The 26,278-nt window shown below is 40.2% G+C and overlaps 1 protein-coding gene across 1 annotated transcript in view; it reads right to left on the bottom strand.

Annotated features, from left to right (window-relative positions):
• Positions 1-625: 625 nt before the first annotated feature.
• The window catches only part of fhip1b (FHF complex subunit HOOK interacting protein 1B), a 38,284-nt gene continuing 12,631 nt past the window's right edge, over positions 626-26,278 (bottom strand). The window contains exons 2-12 of the mRNA XM_061723073.1: positions 25,497-25,901; positions 18,346-18,576; positions 13,849-14,094; positions 12,290-12,457; positions 11,289-11,368; positions 10,058-10,227; positions 7,396-7,594; positions 6,191-7,356; positions 4,534-4,712; positions 2,848-3,007; positions 626-939 (exon numbers count right to left, since the gene is read on the bottom strand). Of these exons, the coding sequence (XP_061579057.1) occupies positions 626-939; positions 2,848-3,007; positions 4,534-4,712; positions 6,191-7,356; positions 7,396-7,594; positions 10,058-10,227; positions 11,289-11,368; positions 12,290-12,457; positions 13,849-14,094; positions 18,346-18,576; positions 25,497-25,901 (3,318 nt within the window). The remainder of the gene's footprint in view (positions 940-2,847; positions 3,008-4,533; positions 4,713-6,190; positions 7,357-7,395; positions 7,595-10,057; positions 10,228-11,288; positions 11,369-12,289; positions 12,458-13,848; positions 14,095-18,345; positions 18,577-25,496; positions 25,902-26,278) is intronic.

Raw genomic sequence — 26,278 nt, 5'->3', positions numbered from 1 at the left:
TCAAATAAATATCCTTTTGTTCTCCTCGTCGTTCCTGAGGACGTTTACAGTTTCTCCTGCGCGCGTTCTCTATTAACAAGTCCTTAGAGGACGACGTAAAGCTCTGTAGAAGGCTAAGATGAGACTGTCCTGACGATGAAAGTGCTTCCATCGATTTGTACTTGACTGACTTTCCTATTATCGTCAAATGTTTTCCTGCCGGACAATATTTGGTGCCCCGTCTACGAGCCGGCGCCACCTGCTCAAATTAACAGATAAAGAAGGTTGGCTAGCACCAATATGTGCATTTACTCCTTTCTAACTGCTTTACGGTCACATGACATCATGACATGGTACAGTATGTGTATATACAAGCTCCCAAAATCAAGTGTTAACTGAGACTTTGTGTGCAGAATGTCAAAATAACACATGATAGAAACAATATCTGGACTTTACAGATGAGGGATTTCTTCTTGTAGTCATTTTGGTACAAAAATGCAACCGTTCTGCTCCTACGTGCGTCTGCGGTGCTGCAGACGAGCCGTGTCCGGTACAGGAAAGTGTCGGTGCATCCGTTCCCCTGATGGAGGGAGGACCGGCCGTGTTTACAGCTGTTTTTACAGCGGTTTTTACAGCGGTTTACCGTCTACTCCTCGGCCTCCCGGCCCGGGGGGAAGGGCAGCGTGACGGCGTGCTCTTGGGCCAGGGCGGCCAGCTCCTTGAGGAACTCGCAGAAGACGACGGCGCAGTAGACGGCGTTCTTGACCCGCAGCGCCTCCGCCTGCTTCTCCAGGCCGGCCACGCCGCCGGGGCCGGCCCCGCCCCGGAACAGCGCGCTGTGCAGGGAGTGGCTGCCGTCACGCACGTGGGCCAGAGCCACCTGAGCGGCGTGGCGGGCCCGGGTGGGGCTGTTGGTGTGACGGAGGATCAGGTCCCCCAGGGACGTCTTACGACTCTTCACTGTGGTGGAACACAAATCACAGAGTCAACACATGCACGCTTTAGAGAAATATTTGAAACATTTAAGAGGATTTAATAATGTCATTGAAAAAAATAAAAAAATTAAAAAAATTAATTAAAACATTTTTAAAAAGAATTTTAAAAAACTATATATACATATATATATATTAGGGGTGGGACGATACGGGTAACTCCCGATTCAATACTGTGGCGATATGTGGCCCATGATAACGATAATATCACGATACACGATATCTACGATATTCGATATCTTATAAGGAATTTCATCAACGATATATGTGACTGAAAAAGAAAAAATACCCATAAAAAGGAAAACGTCTGTAGTTATGCATTTATTCAATGCCAAAACTTCATACAATGTACAAAAGAAAGTGCATTTGTTTATTTCCTCACTGCCTCCTAGGCTTGTAAATGTAAACACTGAACAGCTGGACTAATTGAAGTGCATGAACATTAATAACATGTTTTATATAAACCAGGACAGTGCACTGCTTTGTTTCTAATACTGAAAAGTAAGTAAGCAACTTAATTTTGCATAGAACCTCACTGCCTCCTAGTCTTGTAAATGTAAACTTTGAACAGCTGGACAAATTGAAGTGCATGAACAATAGTGCTGTGACAACCACGTAAATCCATTATGTGTTGTAATAAAATATCAATATTTGCCATCAGTTTATCGATTATTTATCGCGACAGAGAGCGCAAAAATATATTGCAATATCGATGTTTTTCCCCACCACTAATATATATAAATAAAATAAATATATATGATATATCAAAAACTAATTTTAAATACCGTATTTTCACAACCATATGGTGCATATAGACGTCTTATATTTTTTTCAAAATGTGCGGCGCACCCAATAGCGCAGTGCACCCTATGTGTGCTTTGCTTGCTATTTGCGTTATGCAGAACATTGTTGTCTTAACAACCCTGAAAATGGCAAAGAGACACGCGTATGAAGCACAGTTTAAACTGAAGGCTATCAGCTACGCGGAGGAACATGGAAATCGAGCAGCCGCGAGAGAATTTAAGATTAATAAGATTAAGATTTAATAAGATTAAAGCTGCAAGCAGCGATGAACGTATTGTGGGGCTTGAGGTACAAAGTTTTTTCTGTATGGACCAATCAGATGATGGGTGGGCGCGCTTTTTGGCATCAAACCAGCGACGCGCGGAGAACATCATGACGCAATTACCGTCATTTCCGCTTCTTCCTGTATCCAAATCCAAAACAAATTCTGCTTCGCGCAACTTTTCGCTGACCTTCTTTTAAATCTGGCTATCCCGGTACTTTCTACGTCTACAAATGCAGAAACTTTCATATCCTTCATTACATTTATAAAATGATTAGTCTCCTCCTCACTCCAAAAGTGTAGTGTGGTCTTGCGTTTCCCTGTGTTTATAAGAACTTCCTGGACTCAAAAACCAAGATTCCTTGTGAAAAGAACATGCGCAGAAAACAAATTCATGATCCGTTTGATGGGGAAATCACGTTCGGCGGAAACATGACCAAATATTCGGGTTAGAAAAGGAGTAACCCAGGGGTCAGGAGCAAATTCGGGTTATGCAAAGGGGTTATTGGTGTTTACATGGCCGTGCAAAACCAGGTTATTGCTAATATTCGGGTTTTAAAAGGGTTATTGATGCATGTAAACGCAGTCATTGAAGCTGAAACTCACATAATCTGAACAGTTCAAATTCCAGTTCTTGATCTGCAGAATGAACAAGTTCACGTTCAAGTTCTTTATTTCAGTTCAACGTTCTCACAGAAATGAACGTGTTCAATGAACGCGTTCATTTGAACTTGTTCATGCACAACACTGCGAGTCTGCATAATTTTCTGAGAGTAAAGCTGCAGAGGAAGGGCGAGTGTTCCTGCTCACCCAGGGAGTCGGAGCGGCGCAGGGGCGGGACGCCGGCCGCCTCGGCCCAGTCCACCCTGCCCCGGGCCACCAGGTACTGCTGGGCTCTCCTCAGCATGGACGGGAAGTCCTCGTGCGACGCTGCAAAGGCCTCGATGCGGTTCTTCACAGTACCTAAAACCTAAAAGCAGAGTCGGGAAACAACGTTTCAGAGTTTTCACTGACTCGTGAACAATGGGCCTTTTGCACTCGATTACGTGATTGAATTTCTCCCTCTAAAACAGCCCCAATCCACTCGTTCCAGCTGAAATATGAAGGACACTTTTCACGCTGCTGGTTAGAGGCAGAACTGATGCACTCTTGTCCTGCTTGTGTTTAAATACACTAAGTAAAAGATTCACTGGATAACAAGGCATTGTATATTTTATATAACTATGACTATGATTGTGCCATATCTGACCTATTGCATTGAAGTTTGGGGAAATGCTTGCAAAAATCAATATACAGAAAAAAATAAGTATAACTTAAAAGGAACAGAGATCTTTAAAAAACCAAAATTCAGGACAAAATTAATGGAACGTTGTGTTTCTGTAAAAGGTATCAGTTCATGGAACAATCTGGATACAGAAGCCAAAGAATGCAAATCAAACATTACATTTAAAAGAATAATAAAAGCCAGTTTGATGACGAAATAAGGGGACCTATTATGAAAAACACGTTTTCATAGATAATTCATAGATAATGAGGTTAGAGAAGGGAAGATAAAGACATGGCTTAGAGGCTGAATTTCTAATGTATTTAGCAAAAACGATCAAAAGCTTGTTTTTAAGACATTCAAGGCCTGTTTAAAATAGCTATTAGATGCCATAATAGGTCCCCTTTAAGTTAGGTGGGTTTCTTTTTTTTCCTCTCTTTTTAGCACCAATGTCAGATTTTTTTTCTTTGAATCAAAAAAGAATACGACTATCTGTGTTTGACAACAGCTATTTTGTGTTATTTTATAAATTTGTTGTAGTTTTGGTTTTGTTTTTTTTGTTAGATTATTGGAAAGTGTTTTTTTTTTTAAATTGTGTAATTTGTTTTTTTTTATTATTACATTAATTGAAATGTGATTGAAAAAATAAGCTTAGTCTTCTTTCTGTCCCCTTTCATTCAAGGAAAGAGATTTGTTGTAATTATATAGAACGGTTTTGATTGTTGTTCTTTTAATTAATGAAATAAAGAATAAAAATGAAAAAAAATAAAATGAAATAGAGTCAGATCAGGGATTGATGCACTGCTGAGCTGCAAGACTCCATCAATTCCCAAACTACACTGCAAAAACTCAAAATCTTACCAGGAATATTTGTATTATTTCTAGTTAAAATGTCTATCTGTTTTTTTTGCTTGTAATGAGAAGATAAATCTTGTTCCACTGGCAGATTTTTCTACTTATTTAAAGTGAAAATTTACTTGAAACAGGTGAAAATGATTAAATAACAAGTCACTTTTCTGGTAATGACTCTTGTTTTAAGTGTAATGAGATTTTTTTTGACTAAAAATGAGACATTTTAACTAGAAATAAGACAAATATTCTTGTTAAGATTTTGAGTTTTTGCAGTGTATTCTCTCATATTCAGATCCAGGGAGGCCAGAGACGGCAGCAGTCGTGTCTCAGGTTTTCAGTTATGTCTCAGGTCTTCAGGTTGTGCAGCTTTTGCAGCGTACCTGAATGAGTGACTTGACGCTGGGCTGGAAGACCATGTTGGTGTTGAGCAGGAAGGAGCGCAGCAGGGGCTGAGGATAGCAGGCCAGCTGGGCCACGATGCCCGTCAGCAGGATGTTGACGTACAGCGAGTTCTGGAGCATGTTCTCCAGCTTGGCAAATAGAACCACCATAAATGGACCTGCACAGAGATCGACTGTTATATCACTGACAGGGAAGATGGAAGATAAAATCACCAGGGAAACGCGTATCTATTTATCTTTGACAGATACCAGATAAAAGGGTTGGATAGGACAACTGTTAAAATACAGTTGAAGAGACTCAGTAACAGTAAACAGCATTTCCATGGGAGAAAGAGAATAACTATATGTTTTTGTTCATTGCAGTCGGAGTGTTGTAGAACTTTCAAAAGAAGAAAAACCAAATATTTGCTCTGAAAAATAATAGTCTGTGCCGCAGAGACCCCAATGTACGGAATAGTATTAGATCCATGCAGGAGAAAAAATATTTGAGAGGGGAAGATTTTCTTTTATTGTGCATTTCGAGGATCGCTTGACAGCACTAGTCTAGATTAATGTTGAAATACAATTTCAAGAATAAAGTCGAAATTTTCGTGAATAAAGTCGAAATTTAGCCTTTTTTCTCAATATTTCAACTTTACTCACAAATGTTTTACTTTTTTCCTCAGCATTTCGACTTTTTTCTCGAAATTGTACTTCAACATTAATCGCGACATTTCGACTTTTTTCTCGACATTTCGACTTTTTTTCCTCGACATTTCGATTATTTTCTCGAAGTAGATAATGAAAAAAAAAATCTTCCTCCTCTAAAATATTATTTTTATTTTTTCTCCTGCCTGGCCCTAATAGATATCATTGTCCTTTTGCATATCCAAGATTCATTTTATGACGACAAGGGAGCTGTTAGGAGACATTTGTAGACATTTTAATATTGTAGTTTTTAACAGTTTGTGAATTAAAAACTTTGGTTGAAAGTGTTTATCACTTCCTCCTCTAAAATATTATTTTTATTTTCCTCCTGCCTGGCCCTAATACTCTTCCGTACCGATGTGAATGAAAGTGCAGCTAAAGCAGGGGTCGGCAACCCGCGGCTGCAGAGCTGCATGCGGCTCTTTATCGCCGCCCTAGTGGCTCCTGGAGCTTTTTCAAAAATGTTTGCCCTTTTTTTTTCCTTTTTTTCTTCTTTTTTCTTCTTTTTTCTCTTTTCTTTTCTTTTTTTTCTTCCTTTTTAATCTCGACATTTTGACTTTTTTCTCGAGATTGTACTTCAACATTAATCTCGACATTTCGACTTTTTTCCCGAAATTTTGACTTTTTTCTCAACATTGACTTTTTTCTCAACATTGACTTTTTTCTCGACATTTCGACTTTTTTTCTCGAAATTTTGACTTTTTTCTCAAAGTGCATAACGAAAAAAAAAATCTTCACCCAGTTCTAACTAATATACAATAGATACATGTGTTGCCTTCATTCTAAGGCTTATACAAGACTTTTCATTTTTTGCGGCTCCAGACATATTTGTTTTTTGTGTTTTTGGTCCAATATGGCTTTTTCAACATTTTGGGTTGCCGACCCCTGGGCTAAAGCATGGCTCCTTTCAACGTCTGCTATAGATAAAGTGTAGCAGCTCTCTGTATACCTGTGTATGGCTGGGAGGAGAGCTGGGTGAGCGGTCTGGCGGGGCTGCAGATTCCCGGCACCGAGCCGTCGGCCTTGCCGTCTCCCGGCAGCTTCGTCTCAGCTACCGCAGACGGCTGCTCCTCTTCCGGCCGGCCGGCGGGCCGCGGGTCCGGGGCCGACTCCTCCCCCTGACAGGCGGCTCTGGTGCGCTCCCTCACCCGCTCCTCCAGCTCCCTCAGCTCCTGGGTGAAGGCCTCGATGCTGATGCCCTGGCCGTTGCTGTCCCCGGTCCCCTGGGGCTCCCCCGGCGCCTGCTCCAGCAGCTCCTCGATCAGAGACTCCACCGACTGCTGGGACTGCTGGCTCTCCGGGGTTTCTGAGGACGTACTGAGGGTTTGATCTGAGGTTTCACCGGTCGGGGATTTGGTTTCAGGTCCTGGCTGGAAGGGAATCTGGTTAGGGCAAAGAGATGTTGCATCGCTGATGTCATCGCTGTTGCCGAACATGGATTTTGGAAGAGGGTTGCAGCTTTGAGAGGGGCAGGAAACCACGGATCCGTTTCGATTTTCATCCATATACGGCTGCTCTCCGAAGTCTCTCTTAACCTTCTTTACCTCCAGTCCTCTCTCCTGGCTGTCAGAACAGCCGTCAGCCAGCGTCATGGTTCCGTTATACATGGCCTGGTAGCTCACGGTGATGGCGGAGGAGGGAACGTGAGCAGCCGGGGAGGAGGAGGAGTGTGAGGCTGATAAAGCAGCAGAAGACGAGGACGGGATGAGAGGAGGCAGAGGTTTGGGCTGGAGCTCTTCTCTCTGCAGGCTTCGTTTCTTAGAGCGCGGCGTGAGGCTGATGCAGTTGTTCTGTCCGATGGTGACGTCCCACTCCCCGCTGTCCCGGTCCGAGTGGCTCCACTCTGTCCGTGCTGCCGCCACGATGGCCGCCCTCTGCTGGCCGGGAGGGGAGTTGCTGCTGCCGCCCGGCTGGAGGGAGAAGTGCTCGGGGAACATGGCCATGGAGGGGTTGGAGGTCGGGGGGGGCGGGGGTGGCGGGGCCGTGCTCGGGGAGGGGGTTTCTCCGTCGTACGGGGCGGACCAGTCCTGGCAGGCCCAGGAGCAGAGCGTGATGCCCCGCTGGGCGTCTCTCAGGTACTCCAGGTAGCCGGCGTCCCAGTCCAGGCAGTCGTAGCTGCAGCCCTGCAGCTGCTGCTGCAGCTGCTGCTGCTGCTGCTGCTGCTGCTGGTGCATGGGGCTGTCGGGGGACAGGGGCCGGGACCCGGGCCCCGTCTGCTCCACGCTGGGGAGGCCGGACGGACCCCCGCCTGAACCGCTCTGCTGCCGGGTGAAGAAAGACAAGCGGGACGGGGTGCTGGGTCGGGCTGGAGCCGGAGCTGGAGCTGGAGCCTCCGTGCTCGGGCTGTTCAGGGCTGTTACAACAAAATATACACAAGAAAAACCATTAGAAATGAACATCATGCTAAATATAATATTCAAAATTTCGTGAGAAAAGTTGAAATGTCGAGAAAAAAGTCAAAATTTCGAGAAAAAAGTCAAAATTTCAAGAAAAAAGTCAAAACTTCGAGAAAAAAGTCGAGATGTCTAGATTAAAAGGGAAAGGAAGAAAAAAAGAGAAAAAAAAAACGAAAAAGAAGAAAAAAAAGAAAGAAAAAAAGAGAAAAAAAGGAAAAAAGAAAAAAGGGTAAAAAAAAAAGAAAAAAAAGGAGAAAAAAAAAAAAAAAGTCAAACATTTTTGAAAAAGCTCCAGGAGCCACTAGGGCGCCACTAAAGAGCTGCATGCAGCTCTAGAGCCGTGGGTTGCCGAGCCCTGGTGTAGACGCTGAAATGTTTTAAACAATGTCCAGTAGGCGTCGTGGGAAAATATTTAAATGCACATTTATGAATGACCACAGAGGGTAACGTTAGGACGTGAGGTCAAATCAATTTCAGAAAGGATATTCAAATAAATATAACTTTGTTCAAGAGTTTCCCTGAGTTCAGGTTCAACATATTCACATTTGTGAAGCAGACCGCAGGCGGCACAGAGTCAGAATCAGTCAAAATGCTAAATCAGTTTGTGAAAAACTAAGTTCACCCCATGATTCAGTAGCATCATTTCTTTTTGTTAAATTATCCGATTTATATTTTACACATTCAGTGTGGACAGCAAAGTAAGAATTTTAAACAGGTCATATGGAGATATTGCTCTCTGGTGTTTTGCAGTTTCCAAGAGTATTTGCATTCCTGTGATGTCCCAACAAGGTGGAAATATTCTTATAGTCCTTCCCAGATTGACAGGCAGCAGTAATCCTGTCTCCAATAATTACTGCTGCCCAGTGCTTAATTTGTCCATGAAGAGGTCCCGGAACATCGAGGGGGTACCGGGGGGGGTACCGGGGGGGGGGGGTTCCGGGGGGGGGACCGGCCCCCCCCCCCCGCGAAATTTTTTGAGCATAATGCATTTAAATGCATCAATCTGGTGCACTTTGGAAAGCTAGAATAACAATAATAGGGTGTCTGCTGCCTTAACTTACCTTGGAAACATATCCTCTCCGGAGCTTCTCTACCCGGCTAAACTAATATTAATAACTGAATAATTAATAACTAATATTCTCCGCTCCTCTGTTTGTGTGTGAGCACAGCGCGTGCACAGCCTTCACCGCTGATTGGCTGTTTCCCGTGCCTGTCTCTGTGTGTAACCAATCAGACGGAGCTGTGGGCGGGACATTGCTGGACACAGTGCAGTGACGGCAGGCAGAGAGACGCGGCTGCATCAGCCCCAAAATAACGCCGTTTTAAAAATTGTACAAACACAATATTGGTATCGTTGGAAAGGGAAAAATGTCCTCTTAATTTTGGGGGGGCTGAGATCAAATTTGGGGGGGCTTCAGCCCGTTTTTTTATTTGTAGTGAGAACATAATCCACAGCAACCGACACAAATCCATTCATGTGTATGTGTCCGCGGCGCAAGGAGCACATTGATTGTGCTGCAGCTGCCCTCATCGACGCTTGCTGATTCGTTTTGAAGAATCACGCAACTCTTCCTTCTTTTTGAAAAAGACAGTAAATTCAACTGTCTTTTTGACATGTTTGCGTTGCTTGCTGCTTGCTCCCCGGATCCAGCAAATTTCCAAAGTTTGTTTGGTCGGGGGCGTGGTTTGCTGGCCCAACTTTTCATGCATCAACAAATCTCCGACTCTTTCAAATGACGTTAAATCTTTATAAACTGAAATGAAATGCTTGGGATTTGTTCTGTAAATGAATTTATGCATATTATTATTTTTTATACATTAAAAAAAAACTTTTTTATATCATTGTTTTATATATATATACACGAGAGGTGCCGGATCTGCCCAAATAAGTCCCGGAACGCAGGGAGGCCAAAATCGAGAGGTGCCGGATCTTGTTCCGGCAGGATCCGGCACAAATTAACCCCTGCTGCTGCCGTCTTAACATTGCGTTAAAACAAACGAAACACAGATGCAAATCCAGATTTACGGAAGAGTATTAGGGCCAGGCAGGAGAAAAAAAAATTTGAGAGGGGAAGATTTTTTTTTATTGTGCACTAAAGTCGAAATTTCACCTTTTTTCTCAACATTTCAACTTTATTCACGAAATTTCGACATTATTCTTGAAATTGTATTTCAACATTATTCTCGACATTTCAAGTTTTTTCTCGACATTTCGACTTCAACTTCTCAAAGTGCATAATGAAAAAAGAATCTTCCTCCTCTAAAATATTTTTTTTTATTTTTCTGCTGCCTGGCCCTGATACTCTTCCGGACTAGTAATCCAGCAGCACTAAAGTAATTGCCAGTGTATTCCTGCCAACGTTCTGGTAGGAACAACCACATGTGAACGGTTCCTTTCCCCAGCGGGGTTTGTCTCGTACCTTTGGCCCAGAAGGGATTGTCGTCGTCCCTCTCCCCGGAGGCCGCAGCGCTCAGCCGGCAGCACTCCGGGATCAGGGACAGGAACTTGTCTGCTGATTTCCCGTACAGGTCGGTCTCCTTGATGGCCCGACGCTGACTCAGCATCACGTGAGTGCAGGGCATCAGATACCTGAGTGACAGAACACACAGCTGACCCAAACACGGACCACAAATAAACACAGATCAATGCACGCAGACGGGAATCAGCTTTAAAGCAACACCACACTGTCTTTGGAGCATTTGGCCATCGACAGAGAACCTGGTCACACTGCTGAAGATTATATATGATACTATATGTGTTTAAAAAAAACTACAGATTCATTGGCAAAATTTGGGACAAATTATTTTTTTCTTTTTTGTCTGCGCACACACACACATATATATATATATATATATATATATATATATATATATATATATATATATATATATATATATATATATATATATATATATATATATATATATAGAGTTAGTAAAACCTAAGGTAAAAACCTAAGGCATATATGCATTTTTAATATATATATATATATATATATATATATATATATATATATATATATATATATAGCGGAATTTTTTTTTTTCATTAAAACTTTTCTCAGAATTCTGAGATAATTATCTTGTTAATTCAGAAAAATAGAGCAGATTTTTTTTTTCTCAAGTGAATGCAATACGCTTCCGTACAAATGCACTGAGCCATTACAGTGCTGCTAAGTTTAATTGCTCAGTTCATTTCTATGTGAAGTAACATGCCACGTGTTATAGGCATGAAAATAAAAATAATGAAAAATTGCCAACAGGTATTTGTGTATTTCTACATCTTAATGAATCGATATCGAAGCATTTAAATCAATATCGAATCGATATTGAATCGAAACGTAAAGAATCGAAATCGAATCGAATTGTGAGGTTCTTAACAATACCCAGCCCTAATACATACGTATACATACACACACATATATATATTTATTTTTTCCCCAGGACAAATGATTTTCAAATGAAGACGGCAGAAAATAAAACACAAGTTTTAATGACCACCACAAATAGCGATTGGCAACCCATTTCACAACCTTCCGTTGATGTGAATGACGATGAAGACAATATTCCACTCAAGGTCTTATTTTTGCAACACTGAATGAGTCCATGAATGTAATAATAGATGTGAACAGACAGGATGTGCTGGCGTACCTGAGGATGAGCTGCAGCATGATGTCTTCACAGTTGAGGGACAGGAGAGTCCTGAACAGACTCAATGACACCATGCAAAGCTGCAAAACACACAACGACAAACAAACTGGTCACGTTGGTCATTTTTCCAGCAGCCCAGGAACTAATCTCCCCAAGACTGATACAAAACACATCTAATCTCTATTCTAATGTTCCGGATGTCTTCCTAGCTACGTCATACTGTGCAATATTCTTTCATCCATTCATGTGCAATATTCTTTCATTCATTTATGTGCAATATTCTTTAATTCATTCATTTTCAGTGTATATATATTTATATTGTCTGTTTCTCATTTAGTTTTTACATAGCCTTTTACATGTGCACTTTTATGGAGCTGCTGCTTAATCTCATTATATTATTATAATGACAATAAAGGCTTTCTATTCTATTCTAGAATAAAAGTCAACTCTTTTTCAGAGTTTGCCCAACTTGTGGTCAGAGGAAGAAACAGCTTTTCTGTGACATCAAAATCTTAAACTCCCTCATCGTTTCCCTCTGTAGTCTTGAACAGTTTTAATGTCCACGCCAACATGTTCAGCAGGACAAAATGTGCACTCATGTTTATATGAATCTCCAAAATTGCATCAGTCATTTCCTTACTTTATTTTCAGTTTTTACCACGCATGGAGTGTTCTAGTATTTGTACTTTACTTAGCTGAATTTTTTGAAATAACAGTATTCTATATAAAAAGTGTACTTGTCCTATCAATGGAAATTAATGACTACTGAATTTTTATACCCTCGTAATCAGTCGAGAATTGATTTTGAATCAAACAGAGGCCTCAAAAATCAACATTTGATACAAGCTAAGCCGCAACTCGTAACACAAAATTAATAAGACTTAGTTTACAAGTTTGTGGCAAGTAATTGGAAACTTGTGTATTCTCATTTGCATCAGCCCACTCACTCCCCACACAGCAGGGTCCAGCACAGCAGCACGTGCACACATACACACACGCACCCTAGAGTTGCTGCTGATGCGCGTGAGCAGGGTGTCCAGGATAGTGTCATTGTCATGGCGATGCAGCAGGATGAAGCGCAGGAAGGTTCTGAGGAGGGAAGTGTCCGTGATGCTGCGCAGAAACAGATCTAAGTAGGCAGTGCTGGCAATCATCTCGTCCACCGACGACTGCAGACACAAACACACACAGAGAATCAGCATCAAGACCAGTCACTGGTTTTCGTGGCTATTCCGATTCGTCTGGAGAAGATTGAAGCAGGCCAAATCCTTAAAGACCCAGGACTCACATCTATTTTCCTAAAACAGTAGAAGTTCATTGAGAAACTAAGAGGGGGGAGAGCTAAAGTTGCTTTCCACTGGTGTGACTAATGGTGCTTTTCCACTAGTACCTACTCAGCCTGGCTCGCCTCAGTTTGGTTCTTTCCCACCAGGGGTCTAACGTACCGAGTAGATACTTTTCTGTAACTATTCTGCCGAGGTTCTAAGCTGCTGAGTCGGCTGTATCTGACATCATCACACTACAGACCACCGATTGGTCGGGGGGTTGGAGTCAGACGTCTGAGTCAGGAGGAGGAAATCAGAGAAAAGTGTCAAGAATAATGTTGAAATACAATTTCAAGAATAAAGTCGAAATTGCGCCTTTTTTCTGAACATTTCAACTTTATTCACGAAATTTAGACTTTTTTTCCTCAACATTTCGACTTTTTTCTCGAAATTGTACTTCAACATTAATCTCGACATTTGGACTGACGGCGGCTTCTTGTTCATTTTATTCGACAGGTTATAGCAGCGCAGAAGTCTGTTCTGGTCAAACTCTGAGGGTCAGATGTTCATAAACCTGGTGCTGAGGAGAGAATTAAAAAGGGATCTAGACGGAGATAAGGAACGACCAGATCTACCAGGAGCTCTGTCTCTTCATAGCTGCTCACGGCTCCAGCTGACTTTTCAGCAGCACATTTATCATCTCCTCCTTCTTTTTTTCTTCCTTTTTTCTTTTTTTCTCTTTTTTTTCTTTTTTTCCTTTTTCTCTTTCTTTCTTCCTTTTTCCCTTTCCTTTTTAATCTTGATAATTCAACTTTTTTCTCAACATTTCGATTTTTTCTCGACATTTGTCTCAAGATTGTACTTCAACATTAATCTTGACATTTCAACTTTTTTCTCGAAATTTCAACTTTTTTCTCAACATTTTGACTTTTTTCTCAAAGTGCATTATGAAAAAAAAATATTCCCCCAGTTCTAACTAATAAAAAACATGCATCATGTGTTGCCTTCATTCTAAGGCTGATACAAGACTTTTCATTTTTTGCGGCTCGACATATTTGTTTTTTGTGTTTTTGGTCCAATATGGCTCTAAAACATTTTGGGTTGCCGACCCCTGCTTTAGATCACACAATCAAATACGTCACAGCAGCTTCCTCCAACCACCTACTTCTGATCCAGGTGCTGGATTGTAGTGGAAAAGAAACCAGGCCGAGCTGAGTAGAGCCGAGCGAACTAGTGGAAAAGTGCCATAACAGTCCCATTAATGTTACTGTTCTGCTTCTCCTTTCTCGTGTCACCTTGTGGAGGGCGGGGCCCACGACGGGCACCAGGAAGCCGTTGTGGAGGTAGTCCAGGAGCTGGGAGCGCACCATGGGGTGCCCCACCTGCACCACCGCGTTGCAGAACTCCAGAGAGTTCATGAAGAGCACGAGCGACGACACGCCCATCCAGTCCTCCCGCCGCAGAGCGTGCCAGTCATCGCCTCGCGCCTCGATCTTCCTGGGCAGGGAGGAGTAGAGGGCGCTGAGCCCCGTCGCCAACACCTGAAGACAGGGACAGTCACACCAAACACTCAGCCAAACAGGAGTTCTTATGGTATCTAAAAAGAATGAACACTATATGCCGTGATAAGGACTTTCAACCAAAGTCTTTCATTCACAAACTGTTAAGAGCTACAATATCAAAATGTCTACAAATGTCTCCTAACAGCTCCCTTGTCGTCATAAAATGAATCTTGGATATGCAAAAGGACGATGATTTCTACGGAAGAGTATTAGGGCCAGGCAGGAGAAAAATAAAAATAATATTTTAGAAGAGGAAGATTTTTTTTTCATTATGTACTTCGAAAAAAAAGTCGAAATGTCGAGAAAAAAGTCGAAATGTTGAGAAAAAAAGTTGAAATGTCGAGAAAAAAGTCGAAATGTCGAGATTAATGTTGAAGTACAATTTTGAGAAGAAAGTCGAAATGTTGAGAAAAAAGGCAAAATTTCGACTTTATTCTTGAAATTGTATTTCAACATTAATCTCTCGAAGTGCACAATAAAAAAAATTTTCCCCTCTGAAATATTTCTTCTCCTGCATGGCCCTAATACTCTTCCGTAGATTTCAAAGTCAAGGTCAAAGCTACAGGGTGTTTTGGCAACCTAGAGGTTATTTGTTGCCGATTTTCAGACTGGTGAAATTAGAGGATAAATATATGGAAGATGGCCTGATGAGACGTCAACAATTTTAAATGAATCAGAAACAGGAGGGGTGTGAAGTGAAGGGCATATCTGTAAAGAGGTGACACAGAGGGAGACGACAGCTATACAGGAATTAACAGCTCCCTGGAAAAATGTCCAGCAAAGCTGAACGTAACGTGGGAGAAGACGCAGACAGAAAATAGCACAGCGGGGCGAGGAGAGGAGCGTTTGGTTCTTGATGCCACCTCTGCTGGACCTTTTTAGCAGGAAGTAGGTCAGACTGAAGCTGCTGGAAGAAAGATGAGCAGAAAATAGCCAAGCAAGTTCACCAACACAGAATGGAAAGGTACTGAACACAGCATTTCTAGATTAATGACACACAGCATGCAGCAACAATACAAAACTTTAGTAGCGCACTTTCAAGATTCAAAGGTTTCTTAGTAACTAGAATTAAAGATAATTGTCCCAGCTTTCAAATGTATGTGCACAGTCTCACAACCGGATTAACAGGTTATCTTCATTATCCACATGAAACACAGCACCTGCAAATGTTCATCCTTAAGCAATAAATGGCTCTTCTAGCTCCATCTAGTGGCAGTTGTAGGGAATCACAACAATGCAGGTCTGTACTGTACTGCAGTGGTCTCCAACCCCCGGGCCCCGGCCCGTTACCGGCCCGTGGGTCATTTGGTACCGGGCCGCACAGAAAGAAAAAATTATTTCTGTAGCCCGGACTGATGATGGTTGACTCTCAAACTGATGGTTCACAATGTTTTTATTCCCCATGTTAGTAAACCTCTAGTTAGTGTAACTCTGGTGTGTTTGGGCCAGTAGTCGTAGCTGCAGCTGCAGGACCAGACTATAATAGTTTGTTTGTTTATAGAGCTATGCTGCAGGGGGGCACCGACATGATCCACTGGGCGGTGCCCATTACCCCTCCTTCTCTTTCCTTTCTCAGTTATCAATCATCAGTATCTTCTATTCTACATTCTATACATTTAGATTTTTTATTCTTTAAAAACAAAAAAAAAGCATTTCTAATGTTTGCAGCCTCAAGGTGCCCTCCCCTCTGATCATCCCACTGCTTCCACCTGCTATATGCTTGCTGACATCCTGGCCTGTTATGTTTATGTAATAATTGCTTGGGGTCATGTTCTGGTCTCTGGAAAGATCCTAGAGACAACTTGTATTGTAATAGATGTTATATAAATAAAATTGAATTGAACTGAAAGGTGTTAAAATGACCAGGGGCCTCATTTATAAAGGAGTGTGTAGGATTCATACTAAAAGTGCACGTAAATCCCAAAAGCCAAAAATGGCGTGCGCAAAAAAAAATCTGGATTTATAAAACCGTGTGCACGCACATCTGCACGCAATGTTCTCTTTATAAATCACAGTCCAGCTGGAAGGTTGCGCAGCTGAATTCGCCTCATATCCCGCCCTCTACACGCCCACTTTATACCATAAATGGGCAATGCAAAGTAGTTCATGACTGTATTTGCATATGAATGAGCCTGCTGAGCATGCGCAGCAGCTCCTGCAGCCTGGTTCTGTGTCAGGATGAATGAGACGTGTCGAGCCACCGTGCCACAAAATTTCTCGGAGACTGAGATGGAAATGTTGTGGATGAGGTAGAGGCAGGAAAACCACATTATTTGGTGGTCACAGTAAAAGTATAAATAGTACATAAATAGTATAAAATAAAGCGAGTGAGTGGCAGCACGCCGTTGCGGAACGGAGGTTCCCGGCGTGTCCTGCACCGCGGCTGCAGTACCAGCAGCAGTACCAGAGTCCTGACTGATGCTGTGCTTCAAACACAGAAGGACACGATCAGCGCTATTATATTATAAGTCTGATATGTGATGACATTAAGAGTATGACATGAATCTGTCAGGGTTTGACACTTCCCCCCAGTTTGAGTTTCAGTTCTGTCCCTCCTGTTTCCCATTTGCCCTGATTGTGTCTGCACCTGTGTCTCGTCGTGTCTCGTTATCCCCTGTGTATATCTGGTCTTGTCATTCCTTTGTGCCCTGTTGGTCCATACTGCTTGCTCCCTCCATGTCTCCTCGTCCTTTTTGGATTCCAGTTTTTGTTCTGCTTTTGATCCTGCCCAGCAGCGTTTTTGGTTTTGCTCAATAAATCCTGTTTTGTTGCGAACTCCTACCTCCTGCGTTTGGGTCCTCAACAACCACACCTTGTGACAGAATCTGGCTTCATTTCACCACCTCACTGCCTGCGTCGCCAGTTCCCCATATCTTCAGACTGTTCCTGCGCGAGGGTCAGGGTTGGCGTAAAGATACGCACATTTTTCGGTTAGTTTTTTATTTTTAATCCCAACCTTTGCGTAGAAGGTGGCTTGCGCATCTTTCAAGTCCTGTTTTGTGCGCAAGCAAGCTTTATAAATGAGGCCCCTGGACTTTATTGTCATGCAACTGAGCTGGTTTCTTGCTGCACCACTTGGTTTCATGAGTATTTCTTTATTTTAAATCATGTTGTGGTGTCCAGTTTTACAATACAAGTGTCTTTTTAGTCTATCTATCTGGCTTCTGGAAGACACTATAAAGATTATGGCAAATACTTTTGTTATACACTATCAGATATCAGCAAAGATACTGCAAAGATATTGTAGATTTTCTGTTCATTAAAAATATAACTAAAAGAAGCTTTCTACATTATGTTTTAAACACAACCTAGTTCCTCCCTCAACATGACAACAGTTTGTTTTTTTTAGATGTTCACAGTTATCTTTGGGTTGTGAAAGACCTGATGGGACGTAGATATGGGTGAATGGCCTGTCATAGCGCCTAGTCATCACCTTCCTCTTACATTATCACACACCATCACTAATGCATTCAAATTAGGCAGCGGCACTCGCACACACACTCCTTTTTCTTAAGAGCAGAGAAGGAAAGCAAGTGAAGAGTCCCGCTTCACTTCATAAGCTGTCCCCATCCATCACGTCAATAAAGAGGAGGTCGTATCCACGTGTAGTTTACACTCATTATACTGAAGTGACAGGCAAAATAGACTATTACATAGAATATTGCAAAGGGAATATAATGATGTTGATTATCTGTGAAATATTTTTTCCGATGGATGCTCAGCAGGATTTAAAATTTGGATGGAAACTGAAAAATTAAAGAATAAGGCACTGATAAAGATTAAACCTTGTACTTCCCTCAGGGCCTTTTTGCATATTTTTGTCTATTTCTTTTTTGATTTAGTGATCATTAAAGCTGTCTTACAACTTACTTGGAACACAATTGGAAGTTAAAACATAAATTTCCGGAAAATTGTTTCTTTTGTGACACATTGTTTTGTTTTACTCTAACGTCAGCTACTCTTCAACTTCTGTTATATACTACTAACAGTTTTTGCTTAAGAAATGTCAGGATTCTAACATGGAAAAAACTTATTTATGCTAAATATTCATGATAAAAAAAAAAGTGGCTTAAATCAGAGATGGAGTCTGACGTTTTACTGGTGTAAAAATCAGCCCAAAACCCTAAAGTGGCTTGAAATAGATTAGTAAACGAAGGTTTCTTTCTTTAACGTATAAAAAAACATCTACACCTAAAAGAGCTCTAAACGTATGAAGCGTTGACCCCTCACCGGACAGAAGTAGGAGTTCTCAGCGATGTATCGAGCCACGGCCTGGTGGCTGGCCGAGGTGGCCATGACCAGCAGCAGCGCGTCGCGGGCCTGTTGCCCGATGGCTCCGTCCCGGTGGATGAACGGCACCAGCAGGGAGAAGATCAGCAGGTTGGTGGAGCCCTGTTGGGCCGGCGCCGCCCGGAACAGCATCTCCAGAAGCACCGGCTGCCGGGCCATCGACACGCACACCTGACGGGAGGTTAAAGAGCGTCAAGAAAAGATGCAATGGAAGAAAGTCAAGTCTGACATGGTTATGATACAGGAATAATTATTGGATTTGAAGATTTTATTTCGAACATGCATGTTAAAAAAAGAAAACAAAAAAGTAAAAAAGTAAAATACAAATATACAGGACTGTCTCAGAAAATTTGAATATTGTGATAAAGTTCTTTATTTTCTGTAATGCAATTAAAAAAACAAAAATGTCATACATTCTGGATTCATTAGAAATCAACTGAAATATTGCAATCCTTTTATTATTTTAATATTGCTGATTATGGTTTACATCTTAAGATTAAGATTCCCAGAATATTCTAATTTTTTGAGATAGGATATTTGAGTTTTCTTAAGCTGTAAACCATGATCAGCAATATTAAAATAATAAAAGACTTGCAATATTTCAGTTGATTTGTAATGAATCCAGAATGTATGACATTTATGTTTTTGTAATTGCATTACAGAAAATCACAATATTCTAATTTTCTGAGACAATCCTGTATCTATTTATCTACCAATATAGTATCCATTTGGGAGGTGATTTAATTCCTAGTATAGCAGATTAGATCATCAATAAACCGTGCACAAAAGCAGTGTAAATGCATCTCAACTGAAATTTAAACTGCCTTGTAGCAGCTCGGGTGTCGGCCCAGGTCCAAAAAACACATGCAAGACAATTACTGGTCAATACTTGGCTCTCATATTAACAACAATCCATCTCTCACTGTCTTTGTATACACGACATGGCACAAACAGTGGAATCATTAAAGCTGTGATGAATTTGTTTTAATATCGTCAATTGCCAGTTATTAAAGGGGAATTTGTGGATACATGAATAGGTCTTTCGTTACAGCAGAAACTCGACCTCCGTCATAATTACAGTATGTTGACAGAATTAAATGCTAGCTTTTCTGTGCTTCTTTCTTCATCTTGAAAAAAAAAAGATTTCAAAATCCTGTTTTCTCGTGTTACAAATACTAGTCTTACTACTACTACTTACTACTTATCTCCACTTCACACTTTGAATGGGATTAAACTTAAAATAATGGAAGTGGGAACATTTCCACATGAGCACTGAGGAAGTCAGGGAACAAAGAAAATCTGTGAACCATCTGTTCTTTTCACTTTCAACTGACAATGAAAAATCGCAAACAGTACAAGTGATTATTTTATTATTTGTCTTTTAATCAGATGCCAAAAGATGAGAAGGGGCTTATTTTCCACGTGTAACCCTCCCCAGCAGCTGCAGGAGAACACTAAAGCTGCAGGAAAGTGTACTCTAATCTTTACTTAAGCTGAAAATTCACATTTTCAACTGAAAAAAATACAAAATAAATGAATAAATAAATAAAAACGTGTCCATGTTGTTATTAGGTAGAACCCCATGAGCCATGACTGGCAGAAATAAACCAGTAGAATTTTTGCCTCAACACAGGAATTACTTTCCCCCCTTTGGAGATGAATTTGTACAGAAGAGTATTACGGCCAGGCAGGAGAAAAATAAAAATAATATTTTAGGGGAGGAAGATTTTTTTTTCATTTTGCACTTTGAGAAAAAAGTCGAAATTTCGAGATTAATGTTGAAATACAATTTCAAGAATAAATTCTAAATTTCGTGAATAAAGTCAAGATTTCGTGAATAAAGTCCAAATTTTCGAGAATAAAGTTGAAATACATTTTGCCTTTTTTCTCGAAATTTTACTTCAACATTATTCTCGACATTTCAACTTTTTTCTCGACATTTCGACTTTTTTCTCGATATTTCTACCTCATTCTTGAAATTGTACTTCAACATTAATCTCGACATTTCGACTTTTTTCTCGAAGTGCATAATGAAAAAAAAAATCTTCCTCCTCTAAATTATTATTTTTATTTTTCTCCTGCCTGGCCCTAACACTCTTCTGTATTGTGATGATTTTTGAATCAGGCAAAATATTCTCCATAATTCCACAGTAATGTTCCATGAAAATATCTGTCTTTTCTTTGGCTTAAAAGTATTAAAAAAGAAGCCCTTTTTATTTTTCAGCATCTGATTCAAACAAAATAACCACTTTTTCACTTTTCAATTTTGGATCGTCAACTATAAATGGAAGGAATGAAAGGTGGATTCTACGGCTGTATCGCTTTAAGGGAGCACTCGACTTTGGAGCCGTGAAAGAAGGTCGTGTGGTCTAATGAGTCCAGATTTATCCTGCTGCAGTGATGGGAGAGTAAAAGAGTGGTGGAGGAAGAGACACTGTTAGGATCTGGGGACGTTTCTTTAGGCCAGGTTCAGGTTCAGCTACGTAATGTAAAGAAATCTAACTTCATGATCTTCTGCAACAAAAATAAACCTCATGCAAAAGAAGAGGCTAAAATATGATTAACGGAACTGAAATCCTTCAAGTATCGCACACAAAATTTCTGAGTATTGTTTTGGATGAAGGTCTAATTTGAAATAATCATATTAATCAAGTTTGCAAAAGATCAGGGAAAATGCTTGGCATACTGGAAAAGGTTTGTCCCTTGATCCATCCCTCTGTTCATTTGAATCTGTATTATATTATATTATATAATATATAATAATATAATAATTATATATTATATCATATAGTTTCCTATTTCCATATATGAATTACTGCAATATTGTCTGGTCTGAAACTTATCTAACTTTTCTCAACAAATTACTGATCATCCAAAGTCTGGTAGACACAAACCATCTGCACCTCTTTTTATGAAATATTCACTATTATCCATCATAAACTTAAGGTTTTTCACTCATGCTTGTTTGTGCATACGTTTATAAGATAAGATAGTCCTTTATTACTATGGGCTCAAATTAATGCCATAAGTATTTTGTATCTGTAAATAAACTTTGTACTTGTAGAAATATTTTGTGCGTGTGCAAAAAAAATATTTGTACTTGCAAAAAATATTTGTACTTGTAGAAATATTTTGTCCGTGTGCAAAAAATATTTGTACTTGCAAAAAATATTTGCACTTGCAAAAAAAATTTGTACTTACAAATTTGTAAATACAAAGCTACAAACTTTTTTTTACAAAAGCTACAAACTTTACAAAGCTACAAACCTTTTTTACAAAGCTACAAACTTTTTTTACAAAGCTACAAACTTTTTTTACAAAGCTACAAACTTTTTTCACAAAGCTACAAACTTTTTTTACAAAGCTACAAACTTTTTTTTACAACTACGAGTTTTGGCAGTGTTTTGACGTGCCAAAACTAACAGCCAATCAGCGATCTTTGGCACGGGTTTCAAAGCGTTTCTGGAGAGCCAATCAGATCATTGCATCGCCTACTGACGTCGCCGCCATATTGGATGTGGCAAGACTGGGCTGCAAACTAATACAAGTAAATGGACTTATTTTCATAAAGCACCTTTCTACAAAGAAATTTACGTTTTACGTCTCATTTATTCATCCACACACGCACTAATATACTTGGGAAACAATTAGGCACCAAATATAATATATTTCATTTTCTCAGATGGCAAAAATAAGAACTTTATTCATCCCACATAGGAGTAATTCATGTTATATCAGCTATAGAGAACAAGGTAGTGCCGAAAAACATCCCCCCTCACAAAAATAAGAAAAATACAGAAACATATTCTCTCATTAACAAAGCATATTTTACATCTTTACACATTACATTACATTTTATGTTATTGTTATTTTATTGTCTGAAAAATGGTTCAAATATGTTATTTTGTTATTTGAATTTTTTTTTATTCGTTTTGTTGATAAAAAAATATGTCTCTATTTTTGTGAGGGGGGATATATATTGTTTTTCGGCACTACCTTGTTCTCTATAGCTGAATAACATGAATTACTCCTGTGTTGGATCAATAAAGTTCTTAATTTTTGCCGTCTGAGAAAATTAAATATATTATATTTGGTGCCTAATTGTTTCCCATGTATACTAGTGCGCGTGTGAATGAATAAATGAGACGTAAAACGTAAATTTATTTGTAGAAAGGTGCTTTATGAAAATAAGTCAATTTACTTGTATTAGTTTGCAGCGCAGTCTTGCCACATCCAATATGGCGGCGACGTCAGTAGGCGATGCAATGTGTTGATTGGCTCTCCAGAAACCCTTTGAAACCCGTGCCAAAGATCGCTGATTGGCTGTTAGTTTTGGCACGTCAAAACACTGCCAAAACTCGTAGTTGTAAAAAAAGTTTGTAGCTTTGTAAAAAAAGTTTGTAGCTTTTGAAAAAAAGTTTGTAGCTTTCGTAAAAAAAGTTTGTAGCTTTGTAAAAAAAGTTTGTAGCTTTGTAAAAAGTTTGTAGCTTTGTATCTAGAAGTACAAATATGTTTTGCAAGTACAAATACTTTTTGCACATGCACAAAATATTTCTACAAGTACAAATATTTTTTTCACACGCACAAAATATTTTTTACAAGTACAAATATTTTTTGCAAGTACAAATATTTTTTGCACACGCACAAAATATTTCTACAAGTACAAAGTTTATTTACAGATACAAAATACTTATGGCATTAATTTGAGCCCATATATTACTCCCTCAATGGGGAAACTCACGTGTTAGCGGCAGTACACTTAACACAGACCCACACACACACACACACACATGCAGGGAATGGAGTAAAAAGGTAAAAAAGTAAAAGATATATATAATAAAAAATATGGACAAAATATGGACAATATATACATTGCGGTGGAGATAAAAAGATAAAAAATATCAGATAAAGAAATAGTGCGAAGGAAAGAAAAACGGTGCAAAAAAAGCTGGTAGAATGAGTGTGAGGTAGACAGGTATTGCATAGATATTGAACATATGATTATTGCACATCTAGTTATTGCACATATTATTATTGTCCTTGTTTTTATCAATAGAAAACCAGATCTTCCTGTCACTTTCCAGCAGTTTTTTACTTTTTAATCTGATTTTAATTCAACTAGACAGAGTGGCAATCTTCATTTACCCTTCTGTCCAACATCTGGTCATCAATTTAATATTACATTTAGATCCAAAACTCTGGAATGAGCTTGAATGTGTTGCTGAAGTCAACATTATCTTTTACCTCCTTCAGAAAGTTATTCAAAAAACATCTTATTGTGTCTTAACCTTCAATGTCTTTATCTTTAATGTAATCCAGACCTTGTATCTATGTTCTCTTTTACGTTTATATTTAAACATTTTTAATTTGTTGTACATTATCTTTGTTATGTCATCACAGTTGTTGATGGGAGTGGAACTCTGTACAAGTTCCCTCCATGCACCGTTTAAAAAAAAAAGATGTGCTAAATAAATAAATGAAATGAAATGTGCCAAAAAATGAGGTCAGTTGACTAGCTGAATAAAACAAATTATTATTTTTTTTTGTCTTCTGTGATAGTGCAGCCAGATTACCAAGATGACAATTTCAGGATTCAGGTTCAAAGTGCAAAACAGCGTTTCCAGGACCATTTTCACACATTGATTGGCCATTACAGAGTCCAGAGGTTACTAGAGTTAAGAAGCTCTGGAATTAACTGAGGAACAATACATATTGTACTTAAAATTGATCAAAGAAACGTACTTATATATGATGTGTATTTAAATTATGTAGGAATTAAAATGCAAAGTGAAATTCAACAATGCTGTAAAACAGACAAGGAACGACTGTATATTCTGGTTTTGGCAAACGGCCACTACTGGGGCACAGTGGTCCTGCACAGAACCTGCACAAAATCCCCACACATCCCCTGGTTACACACATCCCCCCATCAACGCTGGGACTGAGCGCTGGCCAGCAGACCTCACTACAGACGACGGCGCAGCCCGACTACATGTGGCGTCAGATGAGAGTTACTTTGAGCCAAGCAATCTAGAGCCAAATCCTGTTTAAAAATACACCGAGGAGGAATTACAGGTTTCAGACGTGGGTGTAAAGTATGCACAAGCTGACAGACTTCACTGACTCCAAAAACTCTAAATGGGCGTCTACAATAGGGCTGGGGATTGATTCAAATGTCAAGAATCGGTTCCGATTCTTAAGATTCAGAAACGATAATCAAGATTTGATCCGATTCGATTCAATATTGATTTGGGTTAGTGTTATTAAAACTGTTTTTGAGCTGTTGCATGAATTATGACTGTAGTCCAGCAACATATTACTACTAGTATTATATTGAGATTCAACAGCAAGTATTGCAGCTAATGATGCTGTAAGGACCAATCAGCTCCCAGAATGCTGATAGAACTGCAAACAGAAACATGTGGGGCAGAATTATCAAACAGATCCAGGGAGGAAACAGAGACGTATAAAATCGGTTTTAGTTTTTCCCACATTCCCTTTTTATTTTTTCCATTTTCTGTCTATTTCAGTTTTTAATTTTTGAGAATTTGGTTTTTAGCATTTTATGCAAATGTAACCCCAAGACAGTATATAGGGCAAAGTCATATAGACAATTTATGCAATCATGCATTCTTTTTTTGGGCATAAACAAAACAATACAAAAAGTTGTAATGCAATGATGAAAAAATAAATAAATAAAAAAAATCAAATAAAAAAAAATCAAAAAAAAATTGATCTTTAAACATACAAATCAATTTTTAGGAATTAATACGAGAATCGATTTAGAATCGGAAAAACGATTTTTTCAACACAGGCCTAGTCTACAACTATCTAAAAACTGGGAAATAAAAAAAGCCCATTTGCACTAATTGCATTATTACCTGGTTGAGCAGCAGAACCAGACTGTTCTCCAGTAATTATGACCTGGTTGAGCAGCAGAACCAGACTGTTCTCCAGTATTACCTGGTTGAGCAGCAGAACCAGACTGTTCTCAGTAATTATTACCTGGTTGAGCAGCAGAACCAGACTGTTGTCCAGTAATTATTACCTGGTTGAGCAGCAGCACCAGGCTGTTCTGCAGTAATTATTACCTGGTTGAGCAGCAGCACCAGGCTGTTCTCCAGGGCGGGGGGACAGCCCAGCTCCGGGTCAGCGCAGGCTCCCAGCAGCCGCATCAGGGGGTGCAGCACGGCCGTGTGCTGCAGCAGGGGCTGCTGTGACTGGCCGATCAGCATCTCAAACAGCTTGAGCAGCGCCCCCTGGCTGTCGGGGTCCAGGCCGCGCTGGACGTGCCACTGCACCAGCCGCTCCAGGATGTTCTCCGTGATCACCAGCTCCAGGATGGGGCCGATGGGAGCCACGGAGGAGCCGTCCTCCGAGCTCTCGGCGGGCCGCTCCTCCGCCAGCAGACACAGCATCTGGTCCGTGTTGTTCCTCACTGCTGTCAGATCATCGCTGGAGGACGAGCTCTCATGCTGCTCCAGCACCCACGACACCTGGGGAGGGAAGCACCAGGAAGGAGAGGCTTTAGGGGGGCTGGACCTGAACTAGAGATGAAATCAATAAAAACACCACACCCACAGGCCTCTTTGTCCCATTAGTTCCAGAATCCAGACCAGATATCAGCACCACTCAAGGTGACAAAACTTGCTTATAATTTTTAAGATCCATGTCTGTAGATGATATTCTGGTATGATAACCTTCCTGAGTGGCAGCTGGATCAGAGTTATCAGCTCATGAAGTTACCACCTCCTTCAGAAAATTACATTTTAGATGCTGCTGCATATCCTGGTTTAGACTCATGTGGGTCAATGACGAATAAGGATTTTCAACAGGTCAATTTAAAAATAATAAAAAAAAGAATATCTATTGC

The sequence above is a fragment of the Cololabis saira genome, chromosome 6, assembly GCF_033807715.1.
Source record: "Cololabis saira isolate AMF1-May2022 chromosome 6, fColSai1.1, whole genome shotgun sequence".
Taxonomy (NCBI): domain Eukaryota; kingdom Metazoa; phylum Chordata; class Actinopteri; order Beloniformes; family Belonidae; genus Cololabis; species Cololabis saira.
Note: the sequence above shows the minus strand (reverse complement) of the source record. Positions and strands in the feature narration are given on the sequence as shown.